The following is a 16983-nucleotide window of genomic DNA, read 5'->3' as shown; positions in this document are numbered from 1 at the left end:
ATGATGTATAAATCTCAATTTCGAAACATTAACCCTTATGACTGGTTTTGTGGTCCAAGGTCACATATTGTGTACAGGCATAACTATCCTTGTTTATTTATTCAAAGCTTTTTCACTCAAATTAGGATTTATGCATGTAGATTATTTATGTTGATTGTATAAATACAATGCGCTGTGCTAAATAAGCTTTATCTTAATTTTAAAACAAATTAAAATTATCTATCTATCTATCTATCTATCTATCTGTCTATCTGTCTGTCTGTCTGTCTGTCTGTGTCAGCATGTGGATGGACGTCTGTCCTACACATCTAAATTGAAACAGTATTACTGTATAAAATGTCATATGGACAATAATCATTTCAAAACAATCGCCATCAGTCTTATTGGGAATGAGTTGTTCTTTTTGTCATTTGTGTCATGGGGACATGAAAAGAAGGAAAAAAAGCACACTGTTCCTTGGATCTATTTTCCTCCAGCACTAGAGAGGAGAGGAAGTAGCATACTTGTGCCAGAAGCGAGTCTTTGGAAAATACTTCATGAAAATAGAACAATAAGAGCTGCATGGCACATTAATCTTTACAGACTATTATGGAAAAGTGTGTATTTTATGTTTCAATTAACTGCAGGGGCTTGTCTGGTACAAGAATGCTGTGTGCAGGGATTCTGGTTTAAATGTTGCAACTATGGAGTTTTATTGTTGGTTTATAAATGTTTAAGTGCTTCACTAGAATTCAACATCATGAGAATTAGAATATTTCTTGTAACTGTGGATTGTAACTATTAAATACATTGGAGAACTGTGGCTTTACTTTCAAACATTGCTCATTATTTGTTTCTGTCCCATGTTACTGACCTTGCCTGCTGACAGTTTAATCTAGCAGCTTCGTCCTGCTGTGACATAAATGAGAGACGAATGGGTCACTGTCTCAGAGGGAGACTTGTAATTTGTAATTTATAGAACATGATAGAGAGAAGAAAAAACATTAATGGGTTTAACACCAAGTTCATATATCATACCAAAATCATTCGCAAATATAGAAATAAAGCAATTTTGCATTCTCTATTAAAAAGGTTTTGAATATATTATCAGTTTTAGCGGGTATGTCTTTCCAAATCACCAGTTTTCCCCCATACTGCAGAATTAGGTTCCAATTGCAGATACCCATGGTTTATTTTGGTATGTTTTTGTAAATAAATTGTATTCATTCCACTGTACAAACTAAGCCTAAGCAAATAATTGGGAGAAAAAACTCATTTGCATTCTCATAATTAAATTCTTATTCATAAGAATATATACGGGAGATCAAAAACACAAGTACAAAACTCTAAAAGTTAGAGGTATGAATGCATAATGACCTTTCAATGCTAACAATGAATTATAGCTTGACCGTGTTTAAAATTTACATTCAAAATGATTGTCACACTCAAATCTTTTTCAGAAAATTCCAACACACATTAATATTCCTACATAGAACGGGACTTAAAACAAGGCTTATTTTGTATAAAAGACTATTAGAGCACTGGAAACTGTATTTATTTCTGGATATTCAATTGCAATAGCATAGAAAATGAAAATGTGACAGTTATTTAGCGAGATCAATAAACCCAATGAGGTCTCCATAAGAGCCCATTATTCAAATAATGTTATTTTGCTTGAAAAAAACACATGAATCACTCATAATGTTAGTTTCAGGAAGTAGCGTAGTAGTGTACAAAAAGGTTTTTATATACAATGGCGAGTGGATATGAAAATATAAGGACTATTTTATATATACAAGCATATGAACGTGTGGAAAAATAGGTGGTAACACTTTACAATAAGGTTCCATAAGTTAATGTTAGTTAATGTATTAACTAACATGAACAAACAATGAACAATACATTTATTACAGTAGTTACTAAACTTTGTTAATGTTAGTTAATGAAAATCATGTTAATTCACTGTGCATTAACTAATGTTAACAAGCACAACTTTTGATTTTAATAATGCATTAGTAAATGTTAAAATTAACATTACCTAAGATTAATAAATGCTGTAGAAGTATTGTTCATGCTTAGTTCATGTTAACTAAAGTAGTTAACTAATGCTAACTAATGAACCTTATTGTAAAGTGTTACCAAATAGGTTATGCTGACATTTCTTTGCAGGGTAAACAAGCTATTACATGAAAAACAATGACAGTGGTAACCATCCTCTGTGATCATTTGATGCAATCACTCATAAATAAACCCCCAGTGTCTCAGAGCACAGTTTTTCAGAAACCATTTCATCCTCAGTTAGAGAACGTGGGTCTGCGAGATATTTTAATCACATTATATGTGTTGAGCCCTGGAGCGTCGAATCCAGGAGACACGCCTTTCTTGTCAAAGACATAAAAGTTAAACAGCTGCCCATCTTGGGCTTCGAGGGACACTGACGCGGTGTTGACATGCAGCACACAAGGATATTCTTTCTCGAACATGACTCTAAAGACTCGGTCCACTAGGTAATTCAATTTAATGGTCCGATACCGCTCAGGGATGAGATCCTCTATTTGAGGTCCAAACTGCTGCATGATCAAGACACCATCTGGCCCCGCTTTAATCTCGTAAAACGTAATGTTGCTGTAAGTGTAAAAGCCCACGTAGGGTGCAGGATTGGGCGGAGGAACAAGAAACTGCTTGGCTTCCCTGAAGGCCCTCTCCATGGCAGGAATGATAAATGAGTAGGCCTTTGAAACCATATCCTGGTTCTGTGGCCGTGTGCCTGCCATTAGCACCACCAATCCAAGCTTAAGGCGAGGCACCAGAGAGAACATAGCGGAGTAGCCGTCTAGATCGCCATCCTTGCGTAGCACCTCATATCCCATCTGTTCATTCACTTCCCACGGCGTTCCGGTGCGGTTGGCGAAGTAGTTTTTTTCACAGCGGAACAAAGGCATTAGCATCATTTTTAAAGTGTCGGGCTCCAATAGCTTGCGGTGATAGGCTCCCAGTAACATCATTGATAATTTAGCCATGTCAGCAGCTGTTGAATACATCTGGCCCGAGGGGCGGTACCAACCCAAGTCATAAAGAGGTGCCGTTTGGCCACTGGCGTATACACCTACAGCCATTTGACTTTGAATACCAGGGTTGATGTCAAACCCTGTGTCCTCCATTCCCAACCTGCCCAGAATGTTATCCGTAATCCATCGCTGGTAATTGATACCGACAACTCTCTCAGAGAGGACATGGGCGAGCAAAGAGAATGCCAAATTGCTGTAGTGACATCTAACAGAGAAAATCGAAGAGAACAGTATGTTATGTCTTCTATAAGCCTCCAAGGAGTATTATTAGGAGACAACAGAAAAGTTATTATCATTATCGTCATGGTCCATAACCTTTCCACAAAGAAACAGCAATTCAGATGACACAAAATGAGTTTGTTTAAAGTAGCTGAAAGGAACAAATCTGGTTACATAAATCAGCTAAATTAATGCGGCGGAAATTTACTTGGTCCCTGGATCAGCAACGAGCACATCATCCTGCAGGAGGTTGATTGCAGACTTGGTCTTCCCTTTCCACAGCAAGGTAGTTCCACGGAGTCTTCGGGGTAGACCTGCAAAAAATACAATATTGTGACTAATGCATATTTGTGACTCTTTAAAAAGCAATTTGCTTCAATCACATGAACATTTGCAGCTTAGGGAAATTCATGTTCTTTTAAAGGGGTCAAAACATGAACAAAAACTTTCAGAACACAAAACGTTCTCCAAAGTAAGAGCATGTATTTAAACTGAGCAGCAAAAATAGTTTGTCCTGTACATTCACAACAATAATTTTATTGAATACTAATTCATAAGCCAGAATAAATCATTTAAATTTCTACATTTGAAACTTGGCCTTCCCAAGTTACAGTGAGGAAATACAGATGAAGTAGGATAAATGTAATGGAGGCTCTGCAAATAAACAGTAATTGAAGGATTTTGGACAGTTGCAACCTATATTGGAATTAAAAAAGCAGCGGCTTGTGAGCATTTACACTGAAGTTTTGAAGGCACAGTATGAAAAACTCTTCTTAGTTCTAAAGCCCAAAATATACTTTGTACGCTAATGTATGCATTCAGTGTGTGTTTGAACTAAATCTCATCATCAGCAAAGTAAGGTCAGAACACTGTCCTTTTCCACTGTTTTACAGTTGAAAAAAAAAATTGATGAGATGGAACAACAACAAACTACTAAAGACAGCAACAGCAATAGACTTTAACGCTGATGAGAGCTTTCTACATTAAAGACGGTTTAATTTCTGCACTGAAAGGATTTAAATTAATATCTGCATTTCATTTTAACTAGCATACAGGCATAGCAGCTGTGATCAGTAATTACACACATCAAGTAAGTGAAGGCATCACCAGTCACTACAGCTACATTACTTTCATTACTGTGAAAATGCAATAGAATAATTTCTTGTTTTTAATTCTGAGCTCTTGAGTTTTCCCACTTAATTGTCCGTGTTCACCACTAGTAATTAAGGTCAAACAGCAGGCCCACCGCTGAGCTCAGAGAAACATTAATTTTGACCTGCTGCTATGGCTATTACATGCTGTGAATAAACAATGTTGTTATTCCAACGCTCGGTGATTGCGCAATCATGGAATTGCTTCTTGACACAAGACTGGAAGCTGGAAACTTACCAGAAAGCTGGCTGGCCATTCTTCTTAATGTTACAGACGACGATCGGATTTGAACCTCACCGCTGTCAAGGAAGATCAGACCATCAGTGACGTATTTCAGCTCAGAGTCTCTGCTTTTGCCCAGGGGGTTTTTAATGGTGAAGTTGTCCACATACTTCTCCAGGGGGTCATCCAGAGAGGCCACCTTGCCATCTTCCCACAGTCGATACAGCATCAGGGTGGGAAAGATCTTGGAAACACTGGCAATCCTACAGACGAGGCAACCGTGCAGCAGATTCAGACATTGTCTATATTCAGTGTGCTCAAAATAAGATTTTTATTATTTATGAAAATTATCATAAGCTTTGAGAACATAATAAGAGCTTTTGCATTGGTGCTATAAGTTCAGCAATGAAATTGAATTATTAATCATGAAAATGCAATAGAATTGCTAGACATCAAGTGAAGTATAATGCTACTTTGAGCATCAAAGGATGTCATCACAAAATCCTTAACAGTATAGGTAAATGGAACGGTAAACCTTTTCTGACTCATTGGTGTTTTTTTTTTCTTTCAATAAAACATTTTTTATTTTATTTTATTTATTTCAATAAAAATGTCATAATTCCAAATTATTTCACTGTCGTATTAGGCTTCACATGTTCATGAAAAGGCTTTTAACAATTCCTGACTTGTTAAGTCTTTTGCATTGTGCAGTGTTGATTGGCTGGCCAACCCTGTGTGTGTCAGAACTTAACACTGAAACTGGCATTGAGTAGTTTATGAGCTCATACTCAGCCTTTTGAACCATGAAAATTACATCTCTTAACAGTGTGCCCTCATAAATCCTATACACTCCTCAGCCATGTGAGCATAACACAGGTCAAAACACCTCGCAACTCAAAGATGGATTATATTTGTGAATACCCTTGACTCTGAAAATGCCATAAAACCATTCCATAATCCATTACTCTAGTTTCAGTCTTGAAAACAATTGCCAGGTTGTGTACAAGATTATCCTTACAGCTATAACTATAGAAAATCAGCTCAGTGACTCAGAAAAGATTACTTCTCAGAAAGCAGAGAAAGTGGCTATACATTCTCAAGCTCTGATAAAACCACCAGCCTTATCATCTGTATTCAAAACCATACCATGCAGCTGCCAACCCTCAGGACCATTATAAATAAGCTTTGGCCTTAAATACAGCACAATACAGTCCATAGAGAGGTTTTATAAACTAAAAGGGAAATGTGTGCGTGATGTGAAAGCAAATTATTGAATATTTGTACAAACCCTTTCCCTTTAATATAAACTGTACAAATGTAATTTTGGAGGCCAAAGTTCAGATAGAAATAAGGTCTATTATTACAATCTCTGGAGTGGATGTTCCTTTTGAATATATATAATGATCAAATCTATGCATTGCTTCAATATGTGCTTTAAAATAGTGCTGGTATTCATGTCCATTTGGTTCTGATTTTTAAAAGTGCACATGTGCCTAAATTTAAAAACAAATGAACATGGTTTTCAATAGAGAAAACAAGCTTTCTTTTGTCCACTTTGAAATTGCAACAACACTAAACTGTGGTGCTTGAAATGACAGCTCCAATCTATAAAGTAAAATGAGCAAATTAGAAGTGGATTTGGACTGATTAAATCAGGCCAAGTATATAATTGAGCTCTAAATGTGGAGATGTGTGCTCCGTCAATGAAAAAGAGCAGCATAGCTCTTAGGTGATGATGCTTGAATGATTGCAGCTATATGGGCCCAAATCAAGGACCCTTGAGAAGGGGGAAAAGTGAAAAAAAAAAGACACACAGACACTTAATTGGCAATTATGATAACGTTTCCTCTCTGTGCCAGACTTTATTGTATGAGGGTGATGCAGAGGCAAGTTTATCATATCTCTTATTAACCAATATTAACCAATAACCAAAAAGAAAGTGAATATGAATGTAACTTTCAATGCAAAAAGAGGTTGCTAGACGCACACTGAATTAAATACAGACTTGAGAAGGTCTAAGTAGGTGCAAAAAACTTGATTTTTACTCAGATGGAGCGCGAAAATATCTTCTAGTGAATGTAACTTTCAAAAAATGTACAAAATATGACACACACACACGCACACACATATATGTATGTATATATATATATATATGGAAAAACATAATAGATAAATGTACCTTACCTGTAAACGGTGTATTCATTTGGTGGTGCAGAGTTTGGATCACTACCATTTCTGTTGCCGAAGTTCCCTGTCCACAGTACTGTGCCATTGTAAGTAACAATAGCTGACAATGAGGGCAGACTGATGGGGTTGATGTTATTCCGCAGCAGTGCGTCAACCTAAACAAATGACAAGACATTATTACATTAATTAATTTGCCAGCAGTGATTCTGACATGCATAACATGTAGCTGAAGTGAAATGTGATTTGTGTAATGTGCTCCATGTTAAAATAAACTATTGATTTAATGCATCCTTGCTGAATAAAAAAATCACTATATTCTTTAAAAAAATCATACTGATTCCAACAGTAGTATATATTTCCAGAACACACAAATACAAGTAAGCCAGACATATGTCGATTTCCCTGAAATATCACAGTGGCATTCAAAACATTGCTCTGTTAAGCATGCTGACCAGCAGAATCAGGCTCAACCAATGGCATGAGTTTAGGGCGGAACATTCTGTCGAACCGACCAATGGCTGTCAATGCTTTTGTGATTCCGTTTGATGAAGCTAGTGGCACAGAAATTACACATTTCAACATAATAATAAAACCCTTAAATACTGAGAGCATTTTTTTTTTTTTTAAGTACTTATTCTATGAGCCAACACTCTTAATGATGCCAAATGAATTATATTTTCTAATGTTTTTGTCTAAATATTGTGTCAAACTACTCTGATCATTATGTGGCTCTCTCATATTCATACTTTACATTGATTACAAAAGCTGACATTTTAATTTCATTTCAGGCAACACATTTTTAAGGTGCTGTCACGAATGCCTCCAGCAGCAGTACATTATTTTTTACAGCTGCTTTCAAGAGCAATGAAGCTGTTTTATGCTTTTAATGGCCACAGGTACAGATGAAGGAACAGCATTTATAAGCTGGTGCACTTTCAGCCAAGGCTTTTGCTCTAATCGCATTTAAAGTGCGAGGGGACATTTTGAAATAATGATCTAGATATAACTATAGACTTGAGTTTTTGAATAAGGAGAAAGCAAACTAGGAGATAAAATGTTGTAATCCTACAAAAGGTAAAATCATAGCACAAAAATACTGGTTAAATATGATTTTTGGGCAGTGTAGGCTTTAGTTTTCGATCTTCACATGCTTACCTTCTCAAGCGCCTCCTTCAAAGAGGGGATGGGGTGTTCAAGAGATGTGGGCTCTGGGAAGCGAGGGCACATTCTCACAGATTTGGATCTTTCCCCAGTATTTTCTTCTTAAGAGTGAGCACACAGTCATACAAATATATAAAAAGAGAGAAAGTGAACAGTGCAAGAGGAAAAACTTAGAGAAATGTTTAAGGAATTTTGCATAAACATTGAAATTTAGTGAAGAGAGCACATTTAGTTCCTAATCGAACAAAATTGCAACATGAGCTCAAACAATGAATGAAAAAGGTGACAGATCAATTTTGAATACACATACAAATAATAAGCCCCACTTTAATTTCCATAACAGAACAGATAGAGACAAAGGTCTGCATGAATACATTTAATCATTTTTCTAGCTAAATATAGACACATTTTAATGGTTTAAAAAAATATAGAAGAATGTATCATGCATGATGTAAATAAACTTGATTGAAAAGCATGAAAAACATGTAAACAACATTTGAGAATAAAATTTAAGCCATCATGTGGGTAGAAGAAATTCATCTTTATAAAGGGAATAAACTTATTAGAGTTGAATTCACTAAGAATGAACTGCACAGGCACCAAATGACTAAAATAATTATGCAAATCAGGCAATGGACACAAAATTGGTGCTCAATGCAAATAGCATGCTGCAATTATCCATTTTGCAGGCCAGTTCTGAGTGTCAGGTTGTTGAGCATGAGGCACACTGGCATACCTAATGAGAACTTGCTTATTATAGATTGTGTTTGCACTTAAAATAATTACAATGACCACTGCTATTTTAATATTATTTATATACTACTATAGTTTTGATTAATATTTTGAATAAGCTTGTATTTTTATATTTTCAGTTTATTTTATTTTATTAGTTTTATTTTATTATCAGTTTATTTTTTATTACTTTTGTTTTGTGTTTTTGTCTATTTTAATATTAATATTTAGGATTCATTTGTTTTTATTTCAGTTTTGGCTTCAGCTTACCAATTAGTAATTTTAATGTTTCAACTTTCAAATTTTTGTTTCTATTTTCCATTTAGTTTAAGACCAGTGATTTAGCACATTTACATAATGCCTGGTTAAACTTGATTGTGGTTTCGGGAATCGGCCTCAATACATTACTGCCTTTAGGTCTATAGATTAAGCAGCACAAATCTGCTTTACATACAGTATGTAGCTCCACTGCATGTTCACCTAGAAAAGAAGACAGTCTTCCATCTTTAGCATTCAAAGTCAATCCCCACTCTCAGAGACAGCAGATAATAGGATCTACTAATCGCGCCTCGTGTAACCTCTCAGACATGCACATCTGACACCAAAACAGACCGATTTTTGTTATAGTTTATTCAGTAGGAGTATTTATAAAACTGCGAAAGAGATTTGTATAATTCTATCTTCTTTAAAAGTTTATAAGTGTGACTTAAGGCTTTCACAAGGAAGGAGTCTTGTTGTCTGAGCAAGTAAACGTTAGTTAACACATGACCTGTGGACAACTCACTCACCTAGCACTAACTTGGGCAGCTGGTACTGCCAAATGAAGCAAGAAGTCATGACGATGGACAACAGCAAGAAAAACACCAGGCCCAGTTGGGTCCATTTCACCTTCATCTTGCTGGTTTTAGTTAACCCGTCTATGGCAAGTGCTGGTGTCGGCTATTAAAATGGATAAAAACATTGGAGGATTAACGGTAGGAAAACTTTTTGGGGGGCTATTTTAGTTCACTATATATACACACCCATTCAAATGTTTGGGGATTGTAAGTTTTTTTAAATGCTTCTCTTATTCTCACCAAGGCTGCAATTATTTGATAAAAAAAACTGCTTTCTATTTTAATATATTTAAAATGAAATGTATTACCCTTAAAAGGCAAAGCAAAATTTTTAGGAGTTATTACTTTATTCTTCAGTGTCACATGATCCTTCAGAAATCATTCTAATATACTGATTTGGTGCTCAAGAAACATTTCTTATAATTAGCCATTTTGCAAACACTTGTGCTACTTAATATTATAACATCCCAATGCAATCAATCACAATTCCACACTCCAAAACTAAAATAAATTAGAAAATGAAGCACAGTGCATCTCTGGGTCTACTCCGTTCGTCATGCTGTGAGTCATTCAAAATATTATAATTAATGACTGCAAGAAAAAGCCAAACAAAAACCGATAAAGTTAGCCAAGGAGAACAAATTATGATGTAAGTAGTTGCTGACCAAAACTCTTTAAAACAACAACACATAATATAATTACACTCACCAGAAGTAAAGGTCCATCTGTAATATTATGTGTATATATGACTCTATTTCAACTAGCTGTTCTAATCCAAAGTGTGCAGATTCTGTATGGAATTCCTTCTCTTCTGAAGTGGAAAACCCCATTCCATCGCAGTCACACCCTAGGTACCACTGGGTAGACACAGATCTAACTCTTGCCATCGCCACACTGACTGTGGCATAATCCTGGCCGCCAGATTCCCTTTGACAATTCAATTTCCACCACAGCGCCTGACCTGACATCATAATCCCAAGATTTACCCCTCTAAACCCCATCAGACCAGAGCGGTTCTTTATCTTAATCCCTGCAAATCGATTCACTTGGCTGCTGATTTTCCGCTTTTAGTGCGTTCCCTTCTCTGAACCATTAGACTTCCCACGTATGGAGAATCAAACTTCAAATCTCATGAGAATTTTTGTGTGTCACAAGATGACAAGACATGGCAGACTTCATCCTGCAAGAGCATTTAATCACATAAAGTGAACGTCAACATTGGACATGCCTGAGGGGACTACAGGAAAGGTTACATAAGGGACCCAAGGATATATGTACTGTTTTTTGAACAAGTTTTTGAATTTGGGTCACATGTTGTCTACATTTAACATTTGTCAAGTCACTCATTTGGCAAGTCTTTTGGCAGATATTCTCCAACACAAATCTTATCAGGCCATTTGCAGGCGCTAAACCTACACTACTGCACTCCACTCATCCAAGGACCCTGACATGTGACTCTTATAGCAGGTCGTGATTGGACCAACTGACCTGGAGGTACATTGGGATTAACAGGAGCAGCAGGGTTTGACAGCAGGCTGAAAGAAACCCCAACAGTGAGATTACTGAATTCTGAATATAGCACTGACATCCTCTCCAAAGTTAATAAAATAAAATAATATCCACAGTTACAAAAATACAAAATTTATTGTATGATAAATGTTTCTAAACAATATAATATAATAAAATAGTATTAGGGCATCACTATTTGATTTGAAACATTCTTTCATTAGTAAAATTACAGAAAATAAATGTATTTTAATAAATGATTTTTTAAATTTAAATAACACCTTTAAATGTGCTGAACAAATGCAGTAGAGGGTAAAAAAGAGAGTATAGTCTCAAAAGGTTTTACCATGTAAACAACTCAAGTGTCAGATGAACCAGTTCAACCAGTTAAAAAAAACTGTCATGTAATAATAAAAAATTTATATTCTGAGGAATAATGAGAGAGACTTTGCATCTTGATCCCATCCTGTGCAGCATCACAGCTAGTGAGTTTTGAGTAAAGCAAAAGGGATTGCTAATGGAATAGCAGTGAAACGCACTGTGAGCCTTGCACGCACAGATGGTCATGAACTAAACAATGATGCATCAACAGATTAGTACATTGCTTTTGACTCAACAAGAGAAGTCATAATCTAATTGTTTAGTCTTTGTTGTTTACTTGTTAGAAAAGGATTTGTGTTGTTTTGGCCATGCACAATTTCTCTGTAGATGTGTTTGGGCTATGAAGCTGATGTCTGCATGGAGATTACCTGGGGCTGGACTCCGTCCACAGATATCTCCCTCAGCACCACCTTGCTCCCCGTCTCTCCCATGTTTACTCTACCAAAGCAGAAAATACAAGACAATTCACTGGTTCTGCCAAACTTCATGGAAACAGAGGCATAGATCTCTTTTCAGCTTAGGGACAAAAAACAGAATGTTTTGTGAATAAACCAATGATGTGGCGATAATCTTTTTTGTCCTATCCATTAATTTATTTGAAAATACATTGTACATACAGTTCATCCATACAATTAATGTCTAAAATAATCATGTTGTTAATTTACAAATTAAAATTCATATTGATATTTTTGGAAAGCATGAAGTAAAAAATGTCAAGTAATATATACATTTTTAAAACCTTTCACCAGCAGGCAAATCAAAGTCACATGGTTCAACCAACATGTAGGCAATAAATAAATATATAAATAAATAACCAACCAACCAAATAAATTTATGATAAGGCAATATATTAGAAGCAACATTAATGGTCATATGGTCAAAATCATACTACAATCATAATACCATACTGTATATTTCATATTCCACAATGCAATGCACTTGAGCTTTCTAGGTTAAACCAGTTTGGTAACAAATAATATCGACCAATAGTTTAACCTTTTTCGATCTTATTTGATCCAAAAAACAAAAAAGCATCACATGGTTCAACCAACATGCAGAAAGATGCAGGCCAGGCCAGTAAAATTCTGCTGTGCCCCAGTAAAATATTACTGATGATCCTTACGTATCAATGGGATTGACGTGTCGTATACCGACCTGAGAATCATTTTCTCTGATAATATTTCATCAATCAAGTCATATGTGTATCCTATCCACTGTTTAGAATCAGAACTAGTGGTGCCAGATATGCAAATGAATCACTCTTTTTAACTAATCGGTCAAACGGGTTTGCAAAAAGGTCTGAAATTGTTTGCAATTCAGTTTGATTCATTTGGACAGTTCACTCACACACTGGATGATTTGCAGTGGTTTCACACACACCGCAATAATAAAGGGGAAAATGTATAAGAAAGGAAACATAAAGAGTGCTGGATGAAGTGGATAAGTTAAATACAATTTCAGTCATATTATCTTATCATAAAATATCTTGTGGCACCCATATCTGGTACTTACTTAAAAAAAAAAACGATTTTCTGATGTACAGACTTAATAGATTAGGCCTACATAATAGATTAGGCTACTTTTAGCCTTACCTTGCAGTTGGTTCACCCTCTGCTTATGGAAAGGACAATTTATATCCTTCAAAACAATTGCTTTGGTTTAGGTGCTATTCAGCTAAAACTTGTCGTTTTTCACCTTTCTTTTAGTTATCTGCAGCTGCGACCTGTGAATAAATTCTTCTCTTTGGGGTTTTCTACTGTTTTCTACTGTTTAACTCAGCATAAGAAAGATGTATAGTATATCGTCTCATCTATGTGACACGCACCTTTTAAACCCAGGCAATCAAACATCAATTTTAGCCCTCAAATATACTGCAAGTCACTCTTACGGGCTCTGACCGTCTACCCAGTCTATTGAGCTCAGGGAACAATAGCACATATCTGATGAGCCTTCACACACAGCAAAATCCCCAGAGTTAAATCAACTCTGCTCAGAGTACATATTGTCCCAATCTACAGAGTGTTAAAGTAACACTGAAGCAGAGTTACCACTGTTGAGGATTGTGTGGTAAGTTTTCATGTCTAAAAGCATGAGCAGTAGTTGTTCATCTTCAACATTGTTAACAGTGGGTTTTCTTTACTAATGTTCAATCATTACTTAATCAATCGCTTAATTATCCCATTAACTTTAACTCGGCTTCAGTGTTACTTTAACACTCTGTAGATTGGGACAATATGTACTCTGAGCAGAGTTGATTTAACTCTGGGGATTTTGCTGTGCATCCTGCGAGTTATATGCGAATGTCAGCTATTAAATCTCAGAAAATGTGTCACACGCAAGGTCCTGAGGGCTCAACATGCCCACCAAAGACCTGTTCTTTTCTCACATTCATATACTGTAAATGCAGGGTGAAATCTGAACAGAATCTGTTGTGCAGATGAGTCATTGCCCTGAGAGTGTAGCGTTTGGTCTAGCAAAAAGTAAATTTTTCAGTGAAGCACTGCTGTTCACAAGCTGAATCATGCAACAAAACATGCATTGACGTATTACTTAACATTTAATGGTAAAGGTTCTATTTTTCAAAGGAACACAGGATGTGCTTCATCAGTACATTTCCATTTGAAACCTGTCTTTTTTCAATTGACACCCAATGCTAGTGGCATTAGAATTACACGATTTTCTGAATGAATACTGCATATTAATGAACCCATGTTATTTTAGTCCCTAAGAGTCCTAATTATCTGTCTGTATAGCTCATAAAATGCTTTGTCACTGATGCGTGGACATTTCTGTCATTTTTCAAAGAGGATGATTTCAATGTGACATGAGGCTGGACAATGGCCTTTAATACTAACATGGTCACAACAAGAGATGTCTAAATTTAGGATCATTACAAACTTGTTTCGTAAAAATAGACACTCCTGGGAGTGTTTGATGACATGTTGATGACAATAAATACAAGTGTCTTTCAAATGGATGCTGCCCATTTATGTAAGTCTGCACTGGGCAATGGGAATGCATTTGCATCCTTAGTTTGAATGAAACTCTCACTGCACCCATCATGTACAATTGTTTAAAAGTATTAAAAGGAATATTAATGACTATATGTTTGGAATATCAGATTATCATATTACTAATACTATTGTTGCAATATATATTAAGTGTAAATTTTAGGCATTACTTAACAAAATGAGCAGTATACAACAGAGCATACTTCATATTTTGTATCCCACAATTTAATCAAACCATGAAATGAAAAGACAAAAAAACAAACAAACAAAAAAAAAAACATTAAAATTGAAAAATAATCAATATTAATTCCAAGATGATATATGGAAGACACCTTCTGAATTAAACATCCAAATGTAATGAGGTCATGTGACAAATGCAGTAAGGTCATTTGACAAACAGTGTTATTTTATTATTGTATATATATGTTGAATTATTTATTTTTTATTTTAGTTAAAGTTTTATTAATTTTGTTCCTTTTCCTTATATATATATATATATTGTTTAAACTAAGTGAAAATGAGAAATGTTAAAGCTGGCATAAAATAATACGTTTTATTTATATTTCCAGTTAACATTTATTTTACAGCGGTTTTTTTTTATGGTTTAAGTTTTAGTTAACTATAATAACCCTGGTGACAACAAAGTAGCATACTAATAGTATGAGCACACAGTGAGTGCGCTGTGTGGTTACACTTTTAGCTCACTGTGACACACACATTGTGACCACACCATGAGAATCATGTGAGCTCATGGTGACATCATTGTGAGATCAAATTGTTGACTGGGCTATGATTTAAAACATTTATGATGGAATAGTGCCTTTTGTTACTAATTATAAAATATGATATATTGTGCTGTATTCAGTAAGTAGTAAGCTTTTTTGATCAATTTAAAACTTTCCATTTGAACAAAAAACTGCTATTCCCTTCCTTGCTAGGCCAATTCAAATTATGTATTTGTTATGCAATTCTCTTTGCAGAGTAGACTTTCAGTGTGACTGATAATTTGAGCACCAGGAAAAGTCTGTGCATTTGATGAATACAAACTCACCTATTCACATCAATTTTTCCATCATTTTGGTGCTGTCCCTGCAGGCTGGCTCACAATATTTTATGAACACAGTCACAAAGCTGCCAGCTTAATATATACAGCAGTGGTTCATATAAGAGGCCATCTGCAAGCTTCTAAGTCCAGACAAACTCCCTCATGGCCCACAAACAGAATTTTGAGAATTCTGGGATTCGCATACATATACCATGTGATGCTTTTATGAGCCAAAAACATTTACTTAAAAAAAAAAGTGTAACCTGCTTTATAGAAAGGACAAAGTTATGCAAAATAGTCAATACAAATACACAATTTTTTCAATGACAAGTGCAATACTTCAATGCAAAATTCAACCAGTTAGCAAGCATTCTGCATGAACCGAGGGTATTAGTAAGATTATATGATGGGTTTAATAATACTGGTTCATTTTCTATCAGTGTCCTATCGTTTTGTCCTGTCATTTACCATTTTAAACTGAGAAATAAGTAACATGCATGCAAAAAAATAGCTTAGAACTGTTAGAACATTCACTATAAAAAAAACTCTGAATACACATTAAAATAAGCATGATATGACCTTATTTTATAAAGAAAAGAATTTCAGTCACACTCAACATCAACATCAATTTTTCCGTCATGTTTTCCACTTTGGAAAGGAAATGCTATTGAAGATGGTAGTAATGTACACTGCATTAACATAATCGTCTAGCACGACTGACATCCTCACATTTTCTTCTATTGTACTGTAACTGCTTAAACCAAATTGCAATAAACACATCTATTTTAACATGAACTTACCCTTATGTGAGTTGTTTAGGAATGCTTTTCTTCTTTGACGATAAAGGAGTATTCACAATCTCTCGTGTTCAGCTAGCTTACTGTGAAGTCACGACAGATGTTGGCATCATGACCATGGATAAATCCAGCTTGCATCAGACCCAAGATTCTGGATTATCCGCCATCTGCAACATCTGCCATCAGTGGAGAATGGGCAGCGCGCAATGATTAAGCTATAATGTTAGACAGCAGACAATGTTATGGCCTAGCATGCAATGCTTATTAGTATTTGGACACTATAGGCTACAATTAAAAGTGTATTAAATGCACTGCATTAGATGTCAAAATATCAAACCAAAATGCAAGGTATTTGTATTCAGAGCAATGACACTATATAATGACATTATAGGTTTTCATCAAGTAAAGTTCATTCACTGTTTTTCATTAAAAAGATTCCAGTTGATTGTTAGACAGATTCATTAGTTGAAGAAATACAGTTGTGCACAGGTAATCATGTACACTAAAAGAACTGATCACCCAAAAATGACAATTCTGTCATGATTTCCTCACCATCACATTGTTCCAAACCTGTAGGACTTTCTTTCTTCTGCAGAACACAAAAGAAAATATACAGTATTTGTGCGGTATACTGTAAAAAGGAAAGCAAAATAAAACACCAAAATGTGAGAGAAAATATTTATTTGA

General features: G+C 35.4%; 1 protein-coding gene across 5 annotated transcripts; it reads right to left on the bottom strand.

Annotated features, from left to right (window-relative positions):
• Positions 1 to 2141: 2141 nt before the first annotated feature.
• On the bottom strand, positions 2142 to 16391 carry LOC107749517 (putative beta-lactamase-like 1). Of its 5 annotated transcripts, XM_016564693.1 has the most exons (9): positions 16300 to 16391; positions 11812 to 11881; positions 9509 to 9659; positions 7983 to 8089; positions 6825 to 6982; positions 4811 to 4903; positions 4656 to 4717; positions 3475 to 3580; positions 2142 to 3252 (listed from the first exon to the last, which is right to left on the bottom strand). In XM_016564693.1, the coding sequence occupies exons 2-9, from the start codon at positions 11872 to 11874 to the stop codon at positions 2274 to 2276; spliced, it is 1719 nt and encodes a 572-aa protein (XP_016420179.1). In that variant the 5' UTR covers positions 11875 to 11881; positions 16300 to 16391; the 3' UTR covers positions 2142 to 2273. The 5 variants fall into 5 exon arrangements, with proteins under 5 accessions (XP_016420179.1, XP_016420176.1, XP_016420178.1 ...); XM_016564690.1 differs by having other exon boundaries at positions 4656 to 4903; positions 16300 to 16390; XM_016564692.1 differs by having other exon boundaries at positions 4656 to 4903; positions 7983 to 8086; positions 16300 to 16390.
• Between the last annotated feature and the right edge of the window lie 592 nt (positions 16392 to 16983).

This window comes from Sinocyclocheilus rhinocerous, unplaced genomic scaffold (assembly GCF_001515625.1).
Source record: "Sinocyclocheilus rhinocerous isolate Xijiao unplaced genomic scaffold, SAMN03320098_v1.1 scaffold889, whole genome shotgun sequence".
NCBI classification, from domain to species: Eukaryota; Metazoa; Chordata; class Actinopteri; order Cypriniformes; family Cyprinidae; genus Sinocyclocheilus; species Sinocyclocheilus rhinocerous.
This window is presented reverse-complemented; position numbering and strand designations above follow the sequence as displayed.

Excerpts from the sequence above, each read along its gene's own strand:
- LOC107749517 (XM_016564690.1), bottom strand. The coding sequence starts at position 11,874 with ATGGGAGAGACGGGGAGCAAGGTGGTGCTGAGGGAGATATCTGTGGAC. Across the intron at positions 9,660-11,811 it reads TGGACGGAGTCCAGCCCCAG|CCGACACCAGCACTTGCCAT; the intron begins GTAATCTCCATG and ends CCATTTTAATAG. Across the intron at positions 3,253-3,474 it reads GTTGCTGATCCAGGGACCAA|ATGTCACTACAGCAATTTGG; the intron begins GTAAATTTCCGC and ends TTTCTCTGTTAG.